The sequence below is a fragment of the Quercus lobata genome, chromosome 11 (assembly GCF_001633185.2).
Source record: "Quercus lobata isolate SW786 chromosome 11, ValleyOak3.0 Primary Assembly, whole genome shotgun sequence".
NCBI lineage: Eukaryota > Viridiplantae > Streptophyta > Magnoliopsida > Fagales > Fagaceae > Quercus > Quercus lobata.
The window spans coordinates 9,874,599-9,901,307 of record NC_044914.1 but is presented as its reverse complement, the minus strand read 5'-3'; the positions used below and the strand labels follow the sequence as shown (position 1 = coordinate 9,901,307).

The 26,709-nt window shown below is 34.2% G+C and overlaps 2 protein-coding genes across 2 annotated transcripts; one reads left to right on the top strand and one right to left on the bottom strand.

Annotated features, from left to right (window-relative positions):
- Positions 1-1,267: 1,267 nt before the first annotated feature.
- Positions 1,268-2,906, top strand: LOC115967427 (probable xyloglucan endotransglucosylase/hydrolase protein 23). Its single transcript, XM_031086517.1, has 3 exons — positions 1,268-1,626; positions 1,943-2,136; positions 2,378-2,906. The coding sequence occupies exons 1-3, from the start codon at positions 1,348-1,350 to the stop codon at positions 2,763-2,765; spliced, it is 861 nt and encodes a 286-aa protein (XP_030942377.1). The 5' UTR covers positions 1,268-1,347; the 3' UTR covers positions 2,766-2,906.
- A 7,731-nt stretch (positions 2,907-10,637) lies between these two features.
- LOC115968638 (ribosomal RNA processing protein 1 homolog) lies at positions 10,638-12,886 on the bottom strand. Its single transcript, XM_031088078.1, has one exon. The coding sequence runs from the start codon at positions 12,665-12,667 to the stop codon at positions 10,943-10,945; it is 1,725 nt and encodes a 574-aa protein (XP_030943938.1). The 5' UTR covers positions 12,668-12,886; the 3' UTR covers positions 10,638-10,942.
- Between the last annotated feature and the right edge of the window lie 13,823 nt (positions 12,887-26,709).

The window sequence follows — 26,709 nt, the reverse complement described above, 5'->3', positions numbered from 1 at the left end:
CCCTCTACTCTCCTCTCCACTACTCTCCTCCCCTTTACTCTCCTCTATTTTCCTTTCTCTCTAAACTTCCAAACAGGCCATTAATTCTTTGGTGTGAAAAGTAAGACAGACAGTTACCTGGAAGATGGGGCAGTACGCTGTACACAGTTATTTATTCTTGGTAGACCAAATAATTAGAAAAACAAAGGCAAAACCTTTATTGCACCGTGAGGCACATATTTTGTATCTTTTAGGTACTTTTAGATGAGCTCCAACTTAGCGCGAAAGCAACCTTTGACCTGCTCAGGAATAAGGTTTGGCAGAATTGACTTTTGTCAACTAACATCTACCAATTTTCTGTAATAATTAAATTTGTTTCGACACAACTTAAATGATTTGAATTCATAGACAAGTACGTCATGTATTTGAACATCCTGGCTGGCTACTACTATAACTGTATTAACATTAAAATACTAGGTCACGACCTATTAATTATAGACCAACTTGATAACCTTATTATGATAATCTAATACGAAGAAGTTTTACCAAGAGAAAAGTACACAATAAAGACTAAAATACTTTGAAACTCTTTTAACAAAACCACCATTGAGAAAAGTATACTTTAAATACTAAGACTAGGGTCTTTGGTAACGGTGGTTAAACAACAAAAACTGTTATTTAAACATTACAACAAATATTTTTACATATTTTTTCACCTATACGTATTTTCATAAAATTTAAACAACATTACTAGAAATCTCTTATTAAACAGGTCCTAAAATACTCGCAATGCTTCAATAGGTGAAGTTCCTTATTATCGAATAAGATCAATCATAATAGAAAAAATCTCGTATATTGAAATTCTATCCTATCTATCAAAACCTCCATTGAGAACCAAAATTTCGTTCAAGTTTTCAGGCTACTATTTACACATATATAGGTGCGAAAAGACATCACAACTTTACTATAAAGAAGAAAAGGGCAAAGTGGAGTACTTAATACTTGCAGAGCAAGGATTGAATCCTTGGATATTGCCTTATCTAGTTATCTTACCGCACAACCGCGTGGAAAAATGTAATTAGGAACCCAAATCATTCGAGAACACTTGGATGTCATCTCCCTTAGCTGTCTTGGTCCCTATAATAACTCTTCCACTCGAGCCAGGTCCACCTACAATCTCTATTACACTTGCCATTTTTTCTCAACCACTTTAAACCCCACTGAATGATCTCTGGCTTCTCCCATACAACACTCCAAACAATATTTATATATATATATATATACCCTCACCACTTCCATGCACTTCACCAACACATTTCCTTTACTCTCTCTCTCTCTCTCTCTTTCAAAATTCTAAAACCCAAAACCATGGCTTCACATAGTTTTGCTTCAATCAAAATTGCCACTTTCTTGCTTCTTTCGAGCTTTCTAATAGCAGCATCTGCTGGTAACTTTGACCAAAACTTTGACATCACTTGGGGTGACGGGCGTGCAAAAATACTCAACAACGGCGCACTTCTCACGCTGTCTCTTGATAAGTCCTCTGGCTCTGGCTTTCAGTCTAAGAACCAATACTTATTTGGAAAGATTGATATGCAACTAAAGCTTGTTCCTGGTAACTCAGCAGGAACTGTGACTGCTTACTATGTAAGTTTACATGCTTTACTTCTTTATTTGATTTACAGTAACACCCAACAAGTTTCACAACATTTTTTTTTTATTACTGTTGAGACCATAGATTGTGTCTGGTGTATAAAAATAAGTGACCTTAATAAGTTTATGAAAAAAATTGTAAAATTTTGTGTCTCGGTCATTTTTGTTTTATTTAAGTTTGTCTTTTGTATTCAAACATATTATATGTGTTCATCTTGTTGTGTCTCTATATAATGGATAAAGGTGCTGACTATTCTTGTTGTTATTTGCGTTATATGTAATTCACTTCTATATTTGTTGCGTGTTGCAGCTATCTTCTCAGGGTTCAGCTCATGACGAAATCGACTTTGAATTTCTAGGCAACCTAAGCGGTGACCCTTATATTGTTCATACTAATGTATTCACACAAGGCAAGGGAAACAGGGAGCAACAGTTTTACCTTTGGTTCGACCCAACCAAGGACTTCCACACCTACTCCTTTCTATGGAATCCTCTAAGCATCGTGTAATTCTCTCCAACAAAGTCTTAATACACATCATTTTTTTTATTACCAATCAGGTGATAAATTATTATTAGTATAAAGTAAAAGTAAAATAGCGATACTAATAAAATGTGATATTATACTAATCATAATCAATCATTTCAACAAGTTGTGAAATTTGTTGTGCCTATAAATTGAATTTTGTGTCTTTCTCTCTCATTGGTCACAAAGATTAATTAATTAATTTTTTTGGTTCTTTCTCAGTTTCTCTGTAGATGGGACACCAATAAGAGAGTTCAAGAATTTAGAATCAAAGGGCATCCCTTTCCCGAAGAACCAACCCATGTGGCTATATTCCAGCCTTTGGGATGCTGAAGATTGGGCCACAAGAGGTGGGCTTGTGAAGACAGATTGGACTAAAGCACCATTCACGGCCTCTTATACAAACTTCAATGCCCAAGCTTGCATTTGGTCTTCAGGTTCCTCCTCATGTTCTTCCAATTCCTCTGGTAACTCTTGGTTGACACAATCCCTTGACACAACAGGGCAACAAAGAATAAAATGGGTGCAAAAGAACTACATGATTTACAACTATTGCACTGATACCAAGCGCTTCCCACAGGGATTCCCTCCTGAATGCTCATTGGCATGATCAGTAATTATATACATTGGTAGGAATAAAACGTGAGAGCTACGAGGGCAAAAAATTTAGTTCCTTATGTATGATAAAAGAAAATACCAATCTTCTTTTTCCTTTTATTTATTTTAGTGGAACGACAAAAATTTACCTTAATTTGGTTGTTTTTCTCCATGGCCACAAACTGGATCCTAGTTCTTTGAAGTTAGCAACTATATAGGCAAAATGAATATTTCCCTCATTTGACTACAGTGAGTGATTTATGATTTAGTAATTAGATCTTTTTATGTAAATTCTAGTTATGTCAACTGGTAAAAGTTCTTGTTATTGACTAATAAGCCAAAATTTGAGTCACACACACACACACACACACAAACCCCTTCTTACTGTCTTAATTTGATAGTGTAACACGACCATCATCATAGCATAGAGTGGTAAATATAAATTAAAATTTTATTGAATTTGTCCGAAGACAGAAAAAAAAGTATTTTCAAAACTTCTAGAACAAATACTTTTTTTTCCCTTTTCTTTTCATCTTATAAGTCAACTAGCTTTTTTTTATTGTAAACTACACTAACCTTTTTGAGGCTTCACAAAAAGACATACATTCTCTCAAATTACGAATAAAATGAATCCCCCTTTTGAGTTGCATAAATACGATAAATAAGCCAATATCTTGCTTTTCTAACTCAATATTCATTTTCTAAATTAAAAATAAAATCAAATTCATACCTACACTATTGATGAAAAAACACTACTCCTTTGAGTTTTGTATAAAAGGATTCCACGAGCCCCATGCTACGTGGGTCAGAGTGTAAGCTACACACACACACACAAAACAAAACAAAAAGAAAAAAGAAAAAATCCTAGACTAAACTAGTTCTGGAGTGCTCCTTATTGTTCAGACCTTGATGGGGTCCAAGCTTCCCAAGCGCCATGTTGCTGGGGAACTATTGATAAGTTTCTATCAAAAGGGCTTATTGTTTGTCTGGTGTAGCCTATCTAATAGTTAGATAGGCTAGTTCCATTAAGAAAACCTAGACTTTTGAGTATTAAAGAAAGCCCAAGCCCACCACTTCCTCCTCCACTAAATGATAGATTACGAACCTTAGTATACAATCTGGGCTATTTTCCTCTCAACTTTGGATCTTAGCACCCAAAAAGGGAGCAGGCAAGGAAGCCTAAAAGGGGTAAATGAGCCGATGACCACTATTGTTGACGTTGCGGAAGCATCCAACTAGCAAGGAAGGGAAACAGTTTGTCTTCAATGGATTCCAGCAGATGAATGATGACACTCTCCCCCTTAAGGTTTGTATACATTACTAAGAGTTTTTTTTTTTTTTTTTTTGGGTGTAATGGAATATTTCGTTGTGGTATGAGAGAGCATTACATTTATACAAAATAAGGGAGGAGTGCCATTTTGTTTGTCAGTAAGAGCAATAGCATTGAGTGCTATTTTTAGCATTTAGCACACCAAAAAAAAAAAAAAAAATATCACCTTCATAAAATGTGTCAAATGCCAAATAAATTTGGCATTTACTATAGTAGCATTCTAATAATAGAAGTGTACAAACAAGTGTGCTATACATATTTTGAGTATATTTTATTCATACTTTTTCTCTCTCGTGTTAGATTTGTGACCGGTTTGGGCATTATTCATAATTTCTCTCTCTCTTGTAGCCTTTTATGACTGTTGGGTCTTGAAAAACCATAAATAAATAAAATAAAGAAAGAATATTTAAATAAAGTGATAAAAAAAATTTAAAAATATGTAAAGTGGTGAATTAAAATAAATAAAGTAACTTATTTCATGAGTCAAAATAGCTTTTTTAAAATAAATATATAAATAAAAACACTTGATGCTAATGCTCTAAGCCATCTCTTCTTCCCCACTACCCACTCTTCACATGTGAGAGGGATGTTGCATACTAGTGCACAAAATCAATAAATAAAGGGAGAGGGCTCAAGGGAGCAATTCCCGTCAAGCCCTTTTCTTCTCCATTGTCTTAACTTCATTTTCTCCACTTCAACAATGTAGGACAACGGTCGACGAATCTACACATGCCCTTACAGAAAATTGCATTGATGAAAAATAGAGGCATAACACAAAATGATCAATAGAATAGATTGGGACACATCACTCCAAGGCACTTTACTTTTTTACTCCTGTTGCTGTTAGGTTATCAACTATCAAATTACCATATTGTGCCCATTTTAAATACAAGAGAAGTAGAAAACGAAATTGCAATGGACCCATATAGGTAATTTTGTTCAAAATTACAAATCAAGTTGTGTGAAAACTGAAAACAACCCATCCAGGTTGCACGGGTTGCATAAAAACTCATTGGATTTTACAGGGTTATATTGGTTCAATTTCATAAGTGATCTAATTAAACAATCCGACCAACTTAGGTATCTATTTCAAATTTAATAACAATGCTTTCTATGTACAAAAATTACATGAGTATTCTTTAGATCATTATTACTATATGCTAATATTATTATCTCTAAGTAATTTTACTTGAGAAGGAGGAGATGTGATGAAATTCATTCTATATAATCCTTATCTGGAGAAAATACATAGTGTTTCAGATGCATGCATCTTCCCTCTCACATGAGGGTGGACCCCACACTTGTAAAGTTCACTCTCATGTGAGAGAGAGGATGCATGCACCGAAAACACCATATACCACCTCATCTAGGATTCACCTAAACATGAGTAAAATATAATATCATTAACAAAGAACATTAAAATAAATAAATAAAAATCATTTACAAAGGAAGCAAATACAGGTATGAATGAAATCATTGAAATGAGGATATAAACTAGAAGTCCACATAACTTTTGAAAGGGATCATTAATTCTACTAGCTGTTTATTGAACGTTAAGGTGCCATTCATCCTAACACCTTTGGAACTCCATATCAGATATCTTTCTTTTCTTTTCTTTTCTTTTTTTCCTTTTCTTTTTTGAGAAACGTGTTTATACTTTCAGAAATCAAATTGATAACAGGAGACTTGTTGCATTTTCTCAGTTCTCACCTAAATTTAACAGTCCTAACTCAATCATTTGGGTCAACTCCAATCATGTAGTTAAACCTTTCACCATAAATTCATTATATAATGTATCTCGATCAACTCCAATCATGTAGTTAACCAGTCATCATAAATTCATTGTATAAAGTATCCATGATGAGGGACAACAACGACCCATCATCCAAAAGCTCAGCTAGTCCTACTCTAATTTTACAGGCATTTCAACTTATCCATTTAGACGCAAACTTCCATTTGCACCATCAATTTCTACTATTCTCTTGCTCTTGTCCCTCACATAACTTCACGCACGTGTATATCTGATGTGAATTTCAGTTCTCTCTATATAAACTGACAAAAAGAGTTTTAAATAACTGATATGATGTACGTCCCTATGATGATGGTCCATTGTGAAATTTAACATCATGAGAAGATGGCAAGAGAAAACATAACATTGGAATCCTATTTCAGTCTAGATTCCAATTATTGTCAACCTTATTAGATGGAAAACTTAAAAATAACAACAAAAGCTAAGAAAAGAGATGGACAATTAAAAAAAAAATATTGACAGATGTCATTCGCTTAAGAAACATGATTAGTACAGATAACAATTGCCTGAGAATCTATAAACCCAGATTTAAGATAGCATAAAACTTAGGTATAGTTTCTTAGATGCAGTACATTACATTTTCCAATTAAATTCAATGAAAAGAAAAGTGTTTATGTTTCATTGGTCAATGTAAGCATATGTTTGAATTTGATTAGAAAACCAAATGTACCGTACATAAGAAAATGTACCTAAGTTTTGCCCCTTAAGATATATTAAAACTTCAAGAATGTACAAGGTATAAAATCTACGATGCATGGATAGGAAAGAAAATAAGAATCTATTAACAAGCACTAATTTTACATTTTATTTTTCAGATGAAATGAGTAGTTTTATTAAGAACAACCTAATACAAAAAAAAAAAAAAAAAAAAAAAAAAAAAAAAACTTTCAATGAACAAGCAGCTTCAACAGCTGCAGACATCCTTAACCAGTCAAAGAGCATATAAACTTTAATGGAAAACAGAGCACCTAAGCAGAGATGTCTAACCTCCACAGGACTGACCTTTAGCTGGTAAGGTTTGCTACCAGTTCCTCTTAATTTCTTTTGAGGACTAAGAAAATGAAATCCCTCACAGGTTGCAAAGAACTCTGTTTTGCAAAGAGTTCAGAGCCTTTATACAGACATTGATTCAAGAATTTGTGTCTCGTTTAATGGACTGAATTATACTTTCTACTAACTTGATCATTCCATTATATACTCTAGCAAGCACTAGTTGTACTAAAGGAACAAACAGCTCCTGCAGATTACACACAAAACATCACACTTGTAGCCTCAACTAGTAAGCCTATCTAGAGTGGTGAAGTGTTCCTTTTGGCCAACCTCCACCACTGTACTATCTATTTTTTTCTAATTGCATTCCAAGTATCTCAAAAAGTTAAATTTCATATTTTGAATAAAGCAACTCAACAGTGTCATTTTCATCCAACACTAACTGATGAACTAAGAAGTTTAGCAAAAAAAGAAGAACTATTATCTGAATGCCAACTAAAACCTCTGATCTGATTGGCATCCAGTTCAAATGCCCTTCATGAATACCACTTGACTTGATACTCTAGCATGCAAACTACATTAATATATAGCTCTATAACCAAACTAACAAAGCTCCATCTGAGTGCCAGTTATCATGCCACAAATAAAAATCCCTTCGCATGCCAAACCTAGTGCTTCAAGACTGCCTTGTTGCATCCCTTGAGTCTGAGGATTTTTCTCTAGCCCCAAGTTGATTTTTGAGGAATGTTTACTACCCTAAAGCTTCATGCTTTTAGCAAGTATTCATATGCACAAGCGACCAGCACAGATCCAATTTTAGCAAACAAATTCCAATTGTAATTCAGTATGGCAGCCTTATTCACCTCACATATACTCCTCAATCCCAGACCACCTTCCCCAATAGGAACACAAACTAGCTCCCATGCCAACTTGATCCCTGCTGCTGACTCATCAGTTCCCTTCCACAGGAGAGAACCAGGATTACAATTTAACAGGAAGTTCTATGCCTTCATGCTACACTAAATAGACCCTTCAAATTTCCCAAAAAGTCCAACCCCAAGATCTAGCAATTGAGCAATGTGATTTCATATTATTCAGTTCATCCCTGCCTTTCTTGCACATAAAACACCAGCAAGTGACAGATGACTACTCTTGAAAAAAAATTACAATGCAAATAACCCTCCCCCTTAAGCTACTTTTGGTCCAAAATACACTACCTTAGAAGGAATACTACATGCCAAATACATTTGCCAATAAAAGCTATACCCTTAATCAACATCTCATAGAAATTTAATATCCAACTATACCAAGAACTCAGTACATGTCATCTTCACCTTTCAGGCGGCATGTAAACCATTCATATAAAGCTTTGAAAAGATAATCCCTGTAACAAGTGTATATATTATCACACAAGATAGTTGTACAAATTCTACCATCCAATGACCTATATAGGAGAACACAGCAAAGCTAAGTTACCTACATTTCAATGCATTGAGTAATCTCATTACATCTCAAGGAAGAATTCTACAGAAGATATAATAAATAAAAGGGAAGAGCTATTTTGGTCCCTAAACTTTACCAAAAGTTTGTTTTCGTCCCTAAACTTTAAAATGTTCATTTTTTTTTTTTTTGATAGGTAAGAAAAAATATATTCAAAAAACTGCTAGATGCAAATTAGCACCAACATAACAAAAGTACAAAAAAGATGGAAAAGCAAAAAACATAAAAAGACAATAATTACAAAGAAAGAGAGCTAAGGAATAGAGGAAGAGAGTCACTAGATGTGAGTCCCCGAGCCCTAGCCCAAACAAACAAAGAACCAGAAAAGTGAGCACGCATTTGGTCCTCAAATCTATCCAAATCCTCAAACGTCCGCCGATTGCATTCCCTCCAAATACACCACATCAAATACAATGGAACTAAGTTCCAAATGTAAGATGAAAGCTTCCCCAACCAATTCCACCAACTAAATAGAAAATCTGACACCCTACATGAGGGGACCCATGAAATCCCAAAAATCCTAAAGACAAAGCACCACAGCTGATAAGCCTTTCCACAAAAGTGGGCAGAAGAAATCAAACGGAAGCTAGCTGGGTGGAAGAAGTTGTATTTGTCGAAAGGAGGTAGGATGACATTGCTTAAAAGCACACTATCCAGCCTTCCCACATATTTTTTATCTCTGTTCACCATCCCTACACATGTGGCAAACAAAATTGAGAAGCTCCAAAGGGATTTCCTGTGGGGAGACCCTAAGACTCATTTAATGGGATGGGATAAGGTGTGTATGCCTATTGCTAATGGTGGCCTGGGTATTAGGAAATTGACCACCTTCAATAAAGCCTTGTTAGGAAAGTGGCTTTGGCATTTTGGGATCGAGGAGAATAGGCTTTGGAGGAGGGTGGTAGCTTTGAAATTTGGGGAAGAAATTGGGGGGGGGGGGGGGGTGAACCTCTAAGTTGGGAAGGGGTGCTCATGGTTGTGGTTTGTGGAGAAGTATCCGGAACGGCTGAGGAGTTTTCAACAAAAATGTCCAGTATAAGGTTGGGGTGGGGGATAGAGTGAAATTTTGGACAGATAGGTGGTGTGGAGATCTCTCTCTCCAATTGGCTTTTCCAGTCTTGTACAATTTTGCTGCAAACAGAGAGGCGTCCATAGAATCATCTTTGATATGTCAAGGAGCAAGGGGTGGGAGAACTTGGGATGTTCGTTTTATTCGAGGTCCTAATGACTGGGAGGCAGATGTGATGGATGATTTCTTTCGATTCTTGGCAGCCAATTTACCTTTAGGGATTGATGGTGATCGTTTGAGATGGAAGTTGACAAAAAACGAGGATTTTACTATTTGCTCATATTATCATAAGTTATATGGCTCTTCCTCTGTTGTCTCATCCTTAAACTATGTAAACAGTTTTTTTAGTAGTTTAGAGACAAAAATAGGGATGAAAAAAAAACATTTTTCAATAGTTTAGGGATGAAAAAAGATCTTTTTTAAAGTTAAAGGACAGAAAGTAAAACATTTTCAATAATTTAGGGACGAAAGACGAACTTTTCAATAGTGTAGGGACAAAAGACGAACTTCTCAATAGTTTAAGGATGAAAAACGAACTTTTGATAAAATTTAGGGGACCTAAATATTATTTTACCCTAAGTAAAACTAGAAAAACGAAGGAACAGGGAACATGCACATATTAGCAGTACCAAGAAGATAAAAGTGTAGACCAGCTAAAAACACATGTTTAAACTTCTCAGACTTTTGAGGCATGATTTTCCTACTTAAGATATTCCCATCAAAGAGAGCAAAATGCATGCTTAAAAAAATAAATCATAAAAGCATATATCAAAACAAAATGATAGTATATAAAGGAATCTTGATATTGAATTAGCCTACTATAATAAGGATGAGCAAAAGGGTTTTACACACGGCATTAAACGAAGAAAAAAAAATGCTGCTATATAATACAGAGCATGTTTTAATGAAAGAGACAACCGATGACCTATCTTCTAAAAACTATGGCTCTCCTAATCAAGGGTTGGGTTGCTCATAACATACTAATTAAAAAGATATACAAAAGGTAGAAAGATATCAGAAAAAAATCCAGCAGTTTTTTTACATAGGTAGATAGTGGGGGAGGGGATGGTGGAGTTCGAATCACAAACATGGAGCACCACAAGGGAGGTTATTACAACTAGACTATCACTTGAACCCAAAAATAAAAAAAGATCCAATCATAAGTGAATATCATGCAAATTCTCAATATCAATGAAAAATTTAAATGTCCATCTTTAAGGCATTAGCATCAAAATGTAACATTGGATTTCCACTTGATGAACAAATGAAAAAATAAACTTCAATAGTCTGAAGACAATAGAAACCAGGCAATAAAAGCTGAGCAAAAGATGTCAGAATCTTCAAGGGTAGGAGTATGACAACCAAACATATGAGAAGTTTGTTCCAAGAAAACAAAAACCTACAGCATAAAAACTACCTGTTTTTTTTCCTTTCCCCTTTTTTTCTTTTGTCTAGGAGCAGCATATAATAAGTAGAATGAGATTTCAACTACTAAGGAGAACGAGATTTCAACTTCTTCACACGTTTGGCGGCAGGAGAAATGCTTTTTTTCCCCTTCCGGACCTTCTTTACAGCAACAGCTCTCTTTTTCATCATCTTCGTTGCAGGAAGCATCTCCCTGATGGGACCTGGAGGTACCCCTTTCTTCAGTGCACTTCCTCTTGGAGTAACAGAGGGAGGAATTCTCACACTTTGTGGAGGTAATGGACTCTGGGGCTTCCACACCAAGTTATTCTTCATGGAAAACCTTACTTTCTTCGCACTCTTCTCCCCACTCTTTGCAGTCATGCCGCCTTCAGCATCCCCTTCAGTATTTAGCTCGTGATTTTGGGACTGCTTCCCATCCATACTCTTGGTTCTCTTTCTCTTCTTAGATACAGTACCATTAACTTTAATTTTAGGTAAATTGCGGGCACTAGCAACATCATTTTCCAAACCCGCTTCAGCAGCCACCTTCTCAAACTGCATCTGGAGGTTTGAAATCACAGACTCATTAAATTCTATCAAACTACCATCTGAAACAATTTCATCAACTGAATTGTCACCATTTGCAATAACTACATTCTCATTCTCTACCCCTGTAGGACCATTCTCTATAATCATATCAGAAATCTCATTCTTCTGTTTCTTCTTCTTTTTCGTACTCGTTTTGCCACTCCCACTTGAATCTTTCTTCTTCTTATCCTTATTCTTGCACTTCTTCAAAGCCTTATCATCATCAGCACACCCATTCACAGCATCACCACCCATTTTCACCTCAGGAGCAATAGGAACCAAAGTCGGCACTTCTTCATCCTCGTCATTTTCAACGATATCAGGAATCGAAACCTCAACCCCGGAAGCTGCGAAATCCTTCTCCAACTTAGAAAACGCCTCATACAAACCAAACAACACCTTCCTATTCCCCTGAAGGCACTCAGCCGAAGAACCCATCTCATAAAACTCCTTCGAAAACCCCATTGTCAACGCAATTGTCCCAAACACCACGAAATCCTCCCTCGAATCAACCTCACACCCAGCCCCTCCAACTTTCTTAACCTCCAACAACTTCACACCCATCTTAACCAGCACATCAAACACACAGCCCTTAATCTTATTACACAAAACCTTATCCCCCGATTTCCCCATAACCGAAACAAAAGGCTTCAACAAGACCCCAACAACCTCGGCCCTCACTGGAAGAAAAGCCCGAAGCTCCTCCAAGAACACAGACACAACATGGTAATTAACCCCATTGCCCCTAAACTTATCATTAGCATAAACAGTGTTCTCCAGCAACAAATCCACGAATTTCACACAAACACCCAAATCCCACTTCTGGGTTTTCAACAAAACAAACGAATAATGCAAAAACCTCCGAATCAAGAGATAAAACTTGTCTAACCTCAACGCGTCGATACCGGGCCACTCGCGACGAATGGTGAGAAGAAAACAAGCCAAGTAGCGGAAGGAGAGCGGCAGCGGGAGGCGGAGGAGGAGAGAGGAGAGTCTGTCGATGAGTTGAGACTGGAACAAGTGATTGTCAGCGTGCCAAACACAGTAGAAGAGGCCTTTCCAGAGCTTTTTGAGGTCTTCCTCGGAGAGACTTTGCTGGGAAGGAAGCCACGTTTTGAGGAGGAGACGGAGAGCTTTGTTTCGGGCTGTTTGGTTGCAATTTGCTAGCTGCTTTATCAGTGAAGACATCTCTACTTCTGGGTCTGATTCTTCTGAACCCATTGAAAGAGAGAGAGAGAAAGAGAGTGATAGTGATTTTTTTGTTTTTGTTTTTGTTTTTTTGGTTGTGACTGGGAATTGGAAAATTGTTAGCAGAAGAAGAAAAGGGTAGTTGATGTGAGGATTGTAAGGTGTAAAAGGTGGGACTTTTTGCGGGCTTCGGGAGTTTTTCTGAAGATACACACACACAGGCGAAAACCCTAGGCTGTGTTTGGTTTCGAAAATGGATATTCCCAATACAACCCTAAAAACTCAAATTTTTTGAAAGGTCAAATTTTTTTTTTTGTCCCTAAATTTTTCTAAAATTTCGGTTTTTGCCCCCATAGCATGATATCATTGGTACACATGAAAAAAAAAAATTATTGAGACGAAGTTTCTCTTCCTTCAACTTCAACAAAACTTAAACAAACTCAATTGAACCTATAAAACTTAAACAAACTCAATATTGTTTTTATCACTAAACTTTTTTTTAAAGTTCAATTTTTACCCCTAAACTTTAAAACGTACACTTTTCATTCCTAAATTTTGCAAAATATTTTACTTTATGTTTATTACTTTATATCCAACATGGCTTAACAAAACGTGGATATAGTATCTAATTTGGACCAAACAATTTTCTTTTAAACAAGTTAAACACATGGCATGAAATCAATTGCACATGTGGAAAAAATATCACTGAGACAAAAATTACTCCTTAATATCTTTCTTGAACTTAAACAAATATCCTTAACCAGCTGAGTTAGGGCTTAGATATAGAACCCAAAAAAATCATTGTTTAAGTTTTCTTCTCTAAATTGTTCCCTTACCCTATTTTAGAGAGACTAGTTCCATTTTTTTTAAGTAGCTTATTTGATAGTCCAGCTTTAGGAATAGCTGGAAATCAAGAGTCAGGTAATAAAGTTTTGAAAATTCGGCTTATTGGGGTTTTGGCCTTTTGGGGGATTTTCAAGGTTTTGCCGTTGGTGATTTTTGTGTTCTATTTCTTGGCCCTAACTCAGCTGATTGGGGATATTTGTTGAACTCCAAGGGAGACATTGAGAGGTAATTTTGTCTCAGTGATTTTTTCCATGTGTGCCAATGATTTCATGCCTTACGATCAAATTTTTAAAAAGAAAATGGAATGGTCCAAGTCAAATACCATATTAGTATTTTGTTAAGCCATGTAGGATATAAACTAACCTATATATACAAAAATAATATGAAGTAAAATATTTTGTAAAGTTTAAGGACAAAAAAGAAACTTTTAAAATTTATGGGCAAAAAACTGAACTTTTGATAAAGTTTAAGCATGAAAATAATATTTTCTGCTTTTTTTTTTTAAGTAATTAATTCATTGATAGAAAAATAATAAAAGTGCCTATTCAAGTACACTGGTATATACAAATAGAATAGCAACCCGTGAAAGCCGAACGGGTCGATTTCACCCAAGCAATTTTGTTATTTTGAACAATATTATCTTTAGAGAGATGTTATGTCTACAACATTTTTACAATAAATTACAGGTGGTTAGTTGTTATTGGTTCAAATTTGAAACTAACACTAAGATTACTTTTTTGCCCTAACAATAACAACCTGCTACTTAGGATTTGTTGTAAAAATCTTGTAAAAATATTGTAGACATATCATTTCTCTTATCTATATAATTGGTTCGGTGAAATCAACCCAACTGATTTTCATCATCTTTATAATAGAAACGGATAATTTTTTAATGAAGTTAATGTTGGAATTTTCAATTAAGCTATAACTTCAAGTTTTAGCTTAGATAAGAATCCATGGGATTGAGGCAACAATTGGATATACACTATGCATCGAATGTGACTTTATAATTTGAAATGTGCTTTTGTAGCTACAATTTCAAGAATTTTACTACGATTTTGGTTAGCAAAGGCTTGGTTGTAATTTTATAACATCTTTTTATTTCATATTTTTTAGCAAGGGAGTCAATATCGTACCGGAAGCTATACCGGTTTGGTCAGCGGTACGATATATTTCGGATACCAGTTACTACCGGTGTACCGTTTTGGGTTTACCGCTATTTTTTATATTTATAAATAAATAAATATATATATATATATATGTGTGTGTGTGTGTGTGTGTGTGTGTGTGTGTATTATAATAAATATAAAAGTTTACCATAAAACATTTCCTCAATTTAGAACTAATTATTCATGATTTTAGATTTTAGTATCAATTAAAAGAAAAAAAAACAATATAAAAAATAGAAAGCTTAAAAGTTACCATTGCATACTAAGAAAACAAATAATACTGATAAGTTAATGCAAATAAGTTACCATTCTGCCCTAACAAAAATTAAAAAATTACAAAACTTAATAAAATAAAATAAAATAAAAAACAAACAAACAAACTTTTTTCGGTATCGGTTGGTATTGACCGAAATTGACTAGTATGGCCAGTATGGCCGGTATTTAAACCGGTTCGAAATGTTAATGTTTCGATACCGGTACCAGTACGCTATTGGCTACCTTATTTTTTAGTGTTATTACTTATGTAACGTGGCTAGTTTTTTTTAGAAACAATTTAATTAGTAATTTAGACAGGTCTAGTTTTCAATTTACATTTTTTTTAATGATTTTTCAAACTTAATTTTTTATTTAATCCTAAAATCCGACTGATAGCTCACTAGTTAAACCAATGACCTAGTAAAAAAATTAATTAATTAGTAATTTAGACATGTCTTTCCATTTTTTTATCCCAAAAGAAAATGACCTAATAACCCAGCTTCTGGACCAAGTTAACATCTAGTCTCGGTTTACTAAGAGCACTCACATCAGTAAGTGTATAATATAACTAGGCGTAAAAATTTTACTTAAAAACAACCTACATTGGTCAATGTATGATTGTGTAAATTTACAAATTAATTTGCAATGATACTATTTATTTTGCATTTATTCTTTTATTCTTTCTTTATGTATCCTTATGATGAAAGAACCAATTATATAATAGTTGTTGTTGTGTGTAGAAAGATAAATTTTAAAGAAAAAAAAATCAAGAAAAATTGATATTTTAATAAAATGTAGTGTAAAATAAATAATTTGATATGGGGTGTTTTTAAAAGTGAGTATGTAAAATAGAAAAAATAGGTTCTTATAATAAAATAGACATTAATTTTTACATGAGCTGATATGAATACTCTAACTAAAGAAAAAAAAAAGTGATACTCAAGTACACAGGTTATACATAAAATAGTAATACATAACACTAAAAAAAACTTAAAATAAAATAATGAAAAAAAAGAAGAAGAAGAGCAAAGCACTAGTGAAAGCATAGGGAATCCAAAACAGCCATTAGATTTGTTATAGAAAACAAAGAATCTGGCAAAGATCAATCATATAAAGATTCAGACACAGAACTTTCAAATTAACTTTGCCATGCTCAATTTTTGCCTCTCGAAGCACCAATCATTTTGCTCTCTCTAATGACACCACACTACAAAAAGAAGGCCACCCTATCTAATGTAGCTCACAAAGCTATCCCACACAACTCTGATATAGTTCCGTAAACCCATACCATAAATCCCCCAAACTGCACTCGAATGCCAAAACCTCCATTAGACCCATATACTTTAAATCTATACTACAAAAAACGCATTTTTTAGCTGCGTTTTTTAAAAATGCAGCTATAGAGTGATGTTTGAGCCGCATTTCACGCAAACATAGCTACAGCACCAAAAGTATAGCCGCGTGCACTGAATGCAGCCCAAGATCAGCTCTGTAGCCGCGTTTCTTGTGGGTACAACTACGTTTTGCTAGGTTCTGCTTAAGCCGCATTTTAAAAACGCGGCTACAGGCCTATCTGAATTTTTATTTTATTTTATATATATATATATATATGTCCTAAAGCCGTGTTTACACAACATGGCTATAGGGCTATCCTAAAGTTGCGTTTAAGAGTTAAACGCGGCCATAGGCACCCCTAAAGCTAGGGGTGGCAATTCGTGTTCGCGTGTCAGGTTCATGTTGTGTCAACTCATAAATATCCGACTATATAAGTCAACACTAACCTGATATGTTTATTAAATGGGTTAAGATTCCTCAACCCTAACACGACCAATTTATTAAACGGGTCAATTGTGTCGACTTATTTATTAAATATTTTCAAAATGAAAAGAAAAAAAAATTTATGAAAAAAAAAACAAAAAAATATTTTAAATATAAAATTTAGAACTAACGAGTAATTCTATCAAAAATAGTCATTCAAAACTAAAACATATCTAAATATCACAAATAATCAATCACTATATGTCAAAGAAAATAAACCACAACAACTAATAAGTTTATATATCTAGGGTTTGAAAGGTTTATTGGTAAAATGTCATTTAATTAAACAAGTCAAATGGGTTCCATATGTTGACACTAACCTAACCCATTTATTAAACGGATCAGTCGTGTCAACCCAAATATGACATGAACCTATTAAGACTCAACTCATAACCTGCTAATTTCGTGTCGTGTTGTGTCGGGTTCGCAGGTCGTATCCAATTTTGCCACCCTTACCTAAAGCTGCGTTTACATAAACGCAACTTCAAGCATGTTTGTGTTGCGTTTATGTAAACGCAGCTTTAGGACCCAATTAATGAAAAAGGAAGTATTACCCCTCATCAGTTCTTCAAACACCCTAAGTTGCCACTCTCTGTCTAAGCCCTTTGAACACCCTAAGCCGTGGTTAGACCCTAAGCTGTTCACGCCCTCTCTACCACCGATCCTACTCACTGACGTCGACAAAGCCCAGTCCTCCATCACCGGTGCTACCTTAGGTCTCTCCTTCTCTCTCTCTCCAACTCTCAATCTCACTCAAGACACTCTCACAAGGCCAACCAACAATAAGTTTTTTAAATTGTTTGTTTTGATTTTTGTTTTAGGGTTTCGATTTTTGGTTTAGGGTTTCGATTTTAGGTTTAGATGGACTTTTTTGAGGGATTTGCTTCATGGGATTTTGATATTTTGTCTTCCTTCCGTGTTTTTATTGTTGCTTTCTTACTTTCAATGAATTTGTGCACTTTATTGCAGTCTTGGAAATTTATATTTGATTCTTGATTTTGTTGTTCGTTTCTTGCTTTTAATGCAACTTGGTCATCCTATGTTGGCAGCCCATACCCTGTTTGGATTTTAGTCTAGCAGTTTCATTTATAGCTTATAGAACTGTAGATATGTGACCTTTTGTGGATTTTGTTTCCATTTGCAGAACCCGCAAAAGTGGGAGCCTCGTGCATTAGGTATGAGCTTTTTTATTCTCTTCTTAACATGAATTGTGGACACATGATACCATCTTTTTATTTAATAAAAGTACCTTGAAGATGACATTCATTGCATTTTTGACTTATCAAAATAAGAAATATACTGGGCATTTGTTGAATATTTTTTTAAAAGTTTTAAATCAATGTGTTGTTTTCGGAAACTAAAAAAACCATTATGTTAAGATACTGTCCAAAATTTCAAAAGAAAATGTGCCTTATATATATATATATATATGTATATAATCAATAAGTGGAACTCTATGGCAAGCATTTGTATTGCTTTGCTGACATGAGGGCCTTATTTAGGATCCTTGCCAATTAATTATGGACACTTAATTAACTCGTATTTGTTAAAAAATTATTATATCTTTGTTTTTTTTATTATGAATAGTCCTTTGCAACATGAGCTTTTCAATTTAAAGTAAATATGTGGTTTTTTCCTGCCTCTGATCTCTTTTGTTTGTATTTGTAGATATTAATACACTTGAATATGTGTTCTAGTGAATGTTGTATATTGTTTGCATGCCTGAGTGGTTCTTGAAACTAATTTAGATGAATATTTTAACTTATTACACGTGGGGTATTTCTAGCTGAAATTTCTAATTGTATTTGCAGTGTTGCATTATTGAAACTGGCAGAGATGAATTATTGTGGTACAACAAGGTAGTGAATGTTGTAATTTGCTCACTTAAAAAGATTGTGGAAGTGTGAAAATTAATAGCTTGTGCCATGTGTTTGTGTGCATATATTTTTATTGAATGGATTCTGGATACTCAAGTCCTTTAGTGTTTATGATTTGGTTTGAGGATTATGAGGAACTGTGGAAGTTAGGTGCATAATGCTTTGGGCTTATTTGGTTTCTTCTCATGGGGATGTGTAGATCATCTAGTATAATGGCTTGTGCCGCTTTGTGCATCATGTATTGGCTTTGATTTTATTTATTTTCTAGCCCAGATGGATGTCTAGATTGTCAACTATGCTTTGGTATTTCTTCCTTTTTCTATGCTTTTTGTGTAAGGGCTTTGTAGTATAGGATGCAAGTAGTGATTTGTTGCTCAGCAAAGTGGGAAGCTCAAAGGCTCCACTTGTTTGGGGGGCTATGGCACTTTGTCTGAGCATTGAAGTGAAATTTGATATAATGCTTGTTATAATTTAAGAAATTTAAGTTTTCTGGGAGGGCACAAACCTTAACGTTAAGGTGAGAAGTTAGACCTAAATGTGAACTTAAGGTTTGGGGTTGAACCTAATATGGATTGATAGTCAACTTTGTTAAGAACTAATTAATTTAAGTAATGTCACGGTCTGATGCATTTTCTCTATTTGGGGCTTACAAGGTAATGCCTGTGAAGGTTATTGATTTATTCTTTGTTGGATTTCAGGTTTGTTTGGATCGATGTCATAGTAATTCGGGGTTTATAGGGTGATACCTGTGAAGGTCATTGATGTGTTTCTATGATTGAAAGTTTTGTTTGGATGTCATAGTAATGATTCAGCATGGAATTTTACTCCTTTTTGTATGATGTGGACTTTATGAAGGGAGAGGAAAATAAGACCTTTATTTTTGAATGAGTGGATGCTTTAGATTGACTGCGTCCAATTTTTTTTTTTTTTTTTTTTTTTTTTTTTTTTTACAGATTTCATAGATCCGATAATTTTGTATGTATTTTCTAGGTGTGCCTGTTGTAAACATCCTGTATTTAGGTCTTTCTTTTTTCCTAATGAAGTTTCAATTTACTCATAAAAGGAAAATGTAATATTAGGCCAATATGAGGACAAATAGATAAAACTCTTTGTTTTTGGTGTGTCATTTAGAAATGGCACAAAAAAATAGACTGTGCCATTACTTAGAGGAGATTTACCTTATATGCTAAAGTTGCTAAATTAAAGGCTCCATCAGATAAATGCCTTTGTATGTAATCATAGTCATTGACTTTCTAATTTGACATTTGTCAAATTAGAATCATAGAGATTAGCATACATGAATAATCCTCATTGATGTCCTAATTTTAAATTTCTTCATAAAATTATTGATGTTAGTATATATTACTCATTGAAAGGGAGAGAGAATTGGTTGGTATTGTTGAGATTCTCATAATGCTTCGAGATTAGTATTCATGTTTATTCATGATTAACTGTTTTGATTCTTTACTTTGGATAAGGTTTATAGAATCAATCAATTGTTGATTTAATGAAATCTCATATAGTAGCAATGATTTTTTATTATTATTTCTTTTACAACCTCTCCTTCTTTGCCAAATGCTTTGGAAACTGCTTGACAAAGTTTCCTTGGTAAACCATTGCAGCTTTTTTATAAAGCTTCTTTTGGAGAAGAAGTATACTTTGCCATATCGTGTACTTGATGCTACAGTTGCTCATTTTATGAGATTCCTTGAAGATAGCAGGATGATGCCTATAATATGGCATCAATCACTCCTTGCATTTGTGCAAAGGTTGGTAACTTTTGTTAAAGAGTACATTGTCTTGCCTGATTGGGTGTTGAGAAGAAAATTTGTCCTTGTTAGGATAATATGTTTTATGGAAAGTTTATTTGGTTTTTTTTGGAGGGAAGGATGGAGAGGGGTAGAAGGGAAAAATTGATTAATCATCTGTTTGATTTAATGAAAATTATGAATTTAATAATGGGTAGGGACTAGGGACTCTTGCTCAAATGGCATTTCTCTGCCCTCAATAATGGTGTGCATATCTAATTTACCAATAAAAAAAAAGAACGAAAAGGAGGGGGAGTTTGATTCTTTCTTGATAGAAATCTTAATATGTTACCTCTTCTCTCTCTCTCTCTCTCTCTCTCTCTCTCTCTATATATATATATATATATATATATATATATTTTCCCCCTCCTTATTGGCTTTAGAGTTGGCAAATGATTTGGTTTGGACAAAGTTGATATGTATAGGCACAGAAAAAAATGAATAATGTCGCAAAAGCACAAAGAATTAAAAGAAAGAACATTTTCCTTATAAAACCTAAGGCTAAAGTTGTGGGCATTGCAGCACGTGTCCATTATATTTAGTTTTTTTTTTTTTTTTTTTTTTTGAGAAAACATTATATTTAGTTAGGTTGTTAGTATTAAAGTATTTATATTTGACTTCTCTTTTAAGTTTTGTCAGTAAGGGCATTCCTGTAGTTTCCTTATTGCTGGATGCGAGCCAGGGGTCAACTTATTTACTTATAATTTATAGTGTCTTAATAACAACTCTATCCTAGTTGAACAAGGAAGAGTTAATGGCTGCAAATACTAAACATGCACTGATAAACTTTTACCAAAGTTCAATTCATGAAATATTTGAGTTTGTTTTGTGAGTTCTTTGAGGGGTATTGTGCTGCTCTCTTCTTCTTCCATATTAGATTCTGTTCATTAAGGCACAATCAGGTGCATCCACTAGCTACTTCTATCTACCTCCATCAGATTTTATACTTTCTAATCTCAAAATTCTAATTCATTCTTCCATCATTCAGTAACTCGGTTGCAGAATGGCTTATATCAGTGTTCTTTGCTAGGAAGCACAGATACTTCATTTAGGATGCCGTACCCATGTTGTACCCGCTATGTCATGTTATAATTTTTCAAGAATTGGTCATGTCACTGTGTTGTACATGTACTTGTATTTGTGTCCATGCTTCCTAGGTTCTTTGACTCCCAGACAAAGCAGATTTGATCCCTTGAATTAATCCCAAATGAATTTCTTCTTCATAGCTTTAAATCCTTGGTGTCTTCAGGAACAGTGTTTCTTTGCCTGAAAGAACTAGTCTATTTTAGCTTTAGCTAGAGTTGAACCCTATACATTTACTATCCCTAGCCCTAAACCACTAATTTCAATTTCAAACCTATGCCTATTATATAAGCATCTTTTGACAAGTTTTAAATCTTTATACATCAAACTTACGCCTCATTTTAATTGAATAGAAGAAAAATGTAATTATGTGGGTTGTTAACCAGTATGTAAATAGTAAATTTCTCTCTTATCTAAATGTGACTACTGGATTTTAAGCTATTGTGTGCTATTCTAAATGTAACTCATGGCATAAATTGATACACTATTGCATTTCCTTTTATATCCTGTTGTTGTGTGAAATTCTTTGCAGATATAAAAATGAACTCTAAAAGGAGGATAAAGATAACCTCAGAAATCTACTTAAAAAGCGAAGGCACAAACTAGTAAGGACATTGTCGTTACTTGTGCTTATTCGTTAATGTTCTCTTCTCTTTGTGTTCTTTCTTGCTCCTTAATCACTTGTTTATTTTTAAACAGATAGTTGCTTATACACATTAATTAATGATATTAATCTAAATCTTAGGCCCTTGGGGTTTAGAAAATCCAATACACCATGCATAACTTTTACAAGAAATGGAGCCAAGTCTAGCCATTACTTGGTTACCTAGTAGAATGTTTACCCCTCATCTAATATTGGGCATAAAGTCCTTTAGATTTGTAGTGTCGTTATATTAAGAGGCTTGTATCATGTAAAGTGTAACACAAATGACTCGCATAAAGTTTTGACTTTTAAAGAACAATGAAACACAGGGTAAATTCTATTACACAGAATGTGACAATCTTAAATGTCATATTTGAGTAGTTTAGGCTGGCTGAAACCTATGGTTGTCGCTTCTTTCAATTCTACCCATATATTTAGGAAATAGTTCCCTTGTACAATCTTGCTTCATTGAATTTTGTGTACTACATTTTTTTTCCTCCCCCTCCCCCTTGATTGTTCCAAACATTTTGACTATATAATTTTTTTCCCATTACCTTTAACATGTCAGCTCTACAACTTAATGCTAAAGTTTATTATATGCCAACATAATATTTTAGTTGATCATCAACATGGGCATAAATTCTTCTTTGCTTCCAAATTTTGTCTAGCAATCTTTTGTCATGGTTTCTAAGTAGTTTTAGTTCAACCTTATGTATAACTTTTATTTACATGTGTTTCTTTCTATTGCAAAACCTTAGTAGTAATGATCATGTGTTCTCAATATTACTAAATCAAAAGATATGTCATTACTTTTGTACTCTTCCATTTTCGTGCTTTAGTAGATCAGCTGTATGGTGGTCCTGACCTCCATACATTTGTAAGAGAACAGGTTATTGAACAGGTTGGTTGCTATTTCAATAAAGTTACTCTTTTATAAAGGAATTTGAGTCCTAATGTCCAAAAGCAAGTCAAGGTTTTATTTTTTTTCCCGTGTTGATGTCAACAGCTCAAATCTCAGCTGGAACTTTACGAGAATTATGTTCCTATGTCGTATAATGACTACTTAGAGAAAATGAGCAAGTATTTTGGCATTCTCTCTTTTTAAGTTATAGCATTCATGAATGTTTACTTAGAACTATTTCATACTTACACTCTTTGACATAAATAAAATAGGGAAGGTGAATGGGGTGATCATGTCACATTGCAGGCTGCTGCAGATCGGGTAAGAGGAGCTTCCCAAACCTTTCTATATTCTCAATTTGCTTTCAGCTGTCTTGTCCTTAGAAAATTTTGAACACATTTGGTCATTGAACCCTCGATTACTTCATAGCCAAAAAAATTTGTATGAGGTCACATTTATTAGTTTCTGCTCAGAGGGTCCTAATTAACAATGCTTCCTTAATTTCATTTTAGCTATTTTGAGAATATATAATATGATTACAAATTGCTAACAACTTTGATATTAAAATTTTGATGCGGAAGTTCAAATTGCAAAATTTAGAATTTTATTGGTGGAAAAAATTTTGTGAGAGCAATTTATTTCTAAACTCAAAATTTACCTTTATCTAATTGTAAATAAATTGGTCGATTATTGATTAGGAAAACACTAAGTGCCTTAATGTTTTTTCATCATCACTTGTGATTTTTATGGAATTTTTCTTTTTTTTTTTCTTTTTTTTTTTCCTCTCTTTTTGTTTGGGTTCATGCAACTTATGATGTACTGATGTACATGTGTGATTTACCCTTTTTTTTTCTTTGTTAATTTGACTGCCACTATACTAGTTCTTCTTCTTCTTCTGATAACTGATGCATATTTACCTTGTGATTCTTCCCCACATTCAAAAGTCCAAAAGAGGTAAACTTTTTACAAATACTCATTTATCCCTATGAAACTTGATGTGAATTACAAACTTATATCAAGGTCATAATAGTTCTCATTGATAGATATGTCATACTTTTTATTAGGACTCACTTTTTATTTTTCACTCAAATGACTTTTCCTAATTCATTCTTATAGAAAGTTTCAACTTAACGCCCCTTACTTTTGGGGCCATGCCTTAATTTTATACTTGGTAAACTGTAAATATGCTCCATTCTATTAGTGGACTTAAAAGTATGCTCCTAGCCTCCATAAGAAGAATCAAGTAGAAGGAAAACAAAATACTCTCTCTTGCCAATTAATCCCACTTCAAAATGACCATTGTAAATAAAAGGTGAAAGCACTACTTGGAAACACACATCAAAATATGGGCTGCTAAATGAAGGTGGCTATGCAATAGTAGTCCCTAGCTTGAGTTGATACTAATAGCAAAAAAAAAAATTGACTTTATTTAATGGCCATTATAGCCTGATGTATCTAATTGTTTTGAAACTTTGTTTCTTAGCTTTCGCTAACTGTTAGAGGCTAACCTCAATGCAGCTCAATTGAAGAAAAAGACCAACAAGCCCAAGAGACCTTCTATTCAGTCATTATTTGGTACACTCTTCTTTAACTAGAATTGTCTGACTTAATATGTTTATTTCAATATGTATCTGCACTCTCATAACTCTTATTTCCATGTTTTTCCCCCATAACGAAATAATCTGTTTTGAGAAATTGTGATTTTGGGCACGAAGTTGTGATTTAGCAAAGAAAAAAAACCTATAGCTACGTTTTAAAAATGCAGCTATAGACAAACCAAATGTAGGGGGCTTTAGCCATGTTCTTAAATGCAACTTAAAGTAGGTCTATAGCCGCGTTTTTTAAAAATGTGGCTATAGGTCTTAGCCTATAGCCATGTTTTAGAAAATGTAGCCCAAAGTGGATCTATAGTCGCATTTTTTACAAAATGCAACTATAGGTCTCAGCTTATAGGATGTGGAAAAATGCAGCTTAAGGGGGTAAAAAATGTAGCTATAGGGGAACTTGTAGCCACGTTTATAAAAATGCGGCTATAGACCCCGCAGGGGGCTATTGTTGCGCATGATAGGCTGCGTTTGGAGACGCGGCTATAGAAAACGCGGCTATAATCTATAGCTGCGTTTTTCAGATGCGGCTATAGTCCTCGTTTTTTGTAGTGTTATCACTCTACTCCAGTCATATCTTTATGTACATGATATATAATGCCACAATAATTTTCCCAACAATATTAAATACCAACAATTTCTTGATGCCTAATCCACCATGGCTAATTGGAGTACAACATGTATGCCAGTTAACTAAATGAAACTTTTAAATTCCTTGCCCATGCCAGCCCAAAGAAAATTTCTTTGAATTTTTTTCCATCCAATTAGCCACATCGACAAACAGAGGGAAAAGAGAAATAAATAAATGGAAATACTAGATACCATACTTCTAATCAAGGAAGTCAATACCGTACCGGAGGCTATACCGGTTTGGCCAACGGTACGATATATTTCGGGTATCAGTCAATATCGGTGTACCGTTTCGGGTTTACCGCTATAAATAAATATATATTCATTAATTTAAGTTTTATTGATTAAATCTTATAAATATAAGTTATATAACCATATTGTCAATGACTCAATTCTTAACCTGTAATTCTAATCCAAGCTCAATAGAAAATAATAGATACACTTATTAAAAAATAATAACAATCAAATTAATATTATATTATATCAAAAATAAGAACCAATCTGCCACATGTGGGACTTTTAAAATTTCAATTCATTTGGTAGCAAAAGTCAAAAAATCCTAGCTGTAAAGTAACAACTATCAGTAAATATCAATTTGAAGAGTTTTTAAAGCATGCTAGTTGTAAAGTCTATTTCTTGGGCGTGCTAAATATCATTTGAGAGGTTAGAAAAATCGAGAAAGAGAGAGAGAAAGAGAAAGTTAGACGGACATAGAGAGAGAGAGAGAGAGAGAGAGGGGGGAGAAGAAGATGAAGATGAAGTAGCAACAGCCAAAATCAGTCCACGCCCCGACTTGAGGTCAAGAATGTAGAGATCGTCACCGGTGGAAGGTGAGAGTGAGAAAGAAACACTTTTCTTTTTCCGGTACGGTATGAATTTACCGGCCGAAATCCGATATAAGTCTCCGGTACAGCCGAAACGACCCGGTAAGGCTGGTATATTTTCTGGAACGAAACTACCTTGTTTCTGTACCGGTTGGTACGGTACGGAATTAACTACCTTGCTTCTAATAAGTGTCAGCATACCCCTTTTGATAAGAACATTTTCTTCCAATAACTAGTCTTTTTTGCTTATACTCCATAATATACGGGATCCCACAAAGAATGTGCCTTGAATGTGTTAGACTCAAGTACTTTAGAAGAAGAGATGAAACACGACATGAGGTTGCTTTCCAAATCCTCAACATTCTACATCTCCCCTACTAGCAATGTCTCAGATTTACCCAGATCAATATGCAAACCTTCAAAACTTATAAAAACTCTATTAATGAGTAACATTAAGCCTTTGTTTATGGACGATTTTAAGAAAGTTTTAATACTACTTTCATGAGAAATATAAAAAGTTGTTAACAAAGTTAGTTACTTTTTTTTTTTTTTTTTTTTTTTTTTCCATAAAAAGTTTCTAAAAATAGTCCCTAAATCAATGCCCTAGGACACCCTTT

Bases quoted from the DNA above. Each gene is read 5' to 3' on its own strand.
- LOC115967427 (XM_031086517.1), top strand. From the start codon at position 1,348: ATGGCTTCACATAGTTTTGCTTCAATCAAAATTGCCACTTTCTTGCTT. The intron at 1,627-1,942 runs GTAAGTTTACAT...TGCGTGTTGCAG, and splicing joins GAACTGTGACTGCTTACTAT to CTATCTTCTCAGGGTTCAGC. The intron at 2,137-2,377 runs GTAATTCTCTCC...GTTCTTTCTCAG, and splicing joins TGGAATCCTCTAAGCATCGT to TTTCTCTGTAGATGGGACAC.
- LOC115968638 (XM_031088078.1), bottom strand. From the start codon at position 12,667: ATGGGTTCAGAAGAATCAGACCCAGAAGTAGAGATGTCTTCACTGATA.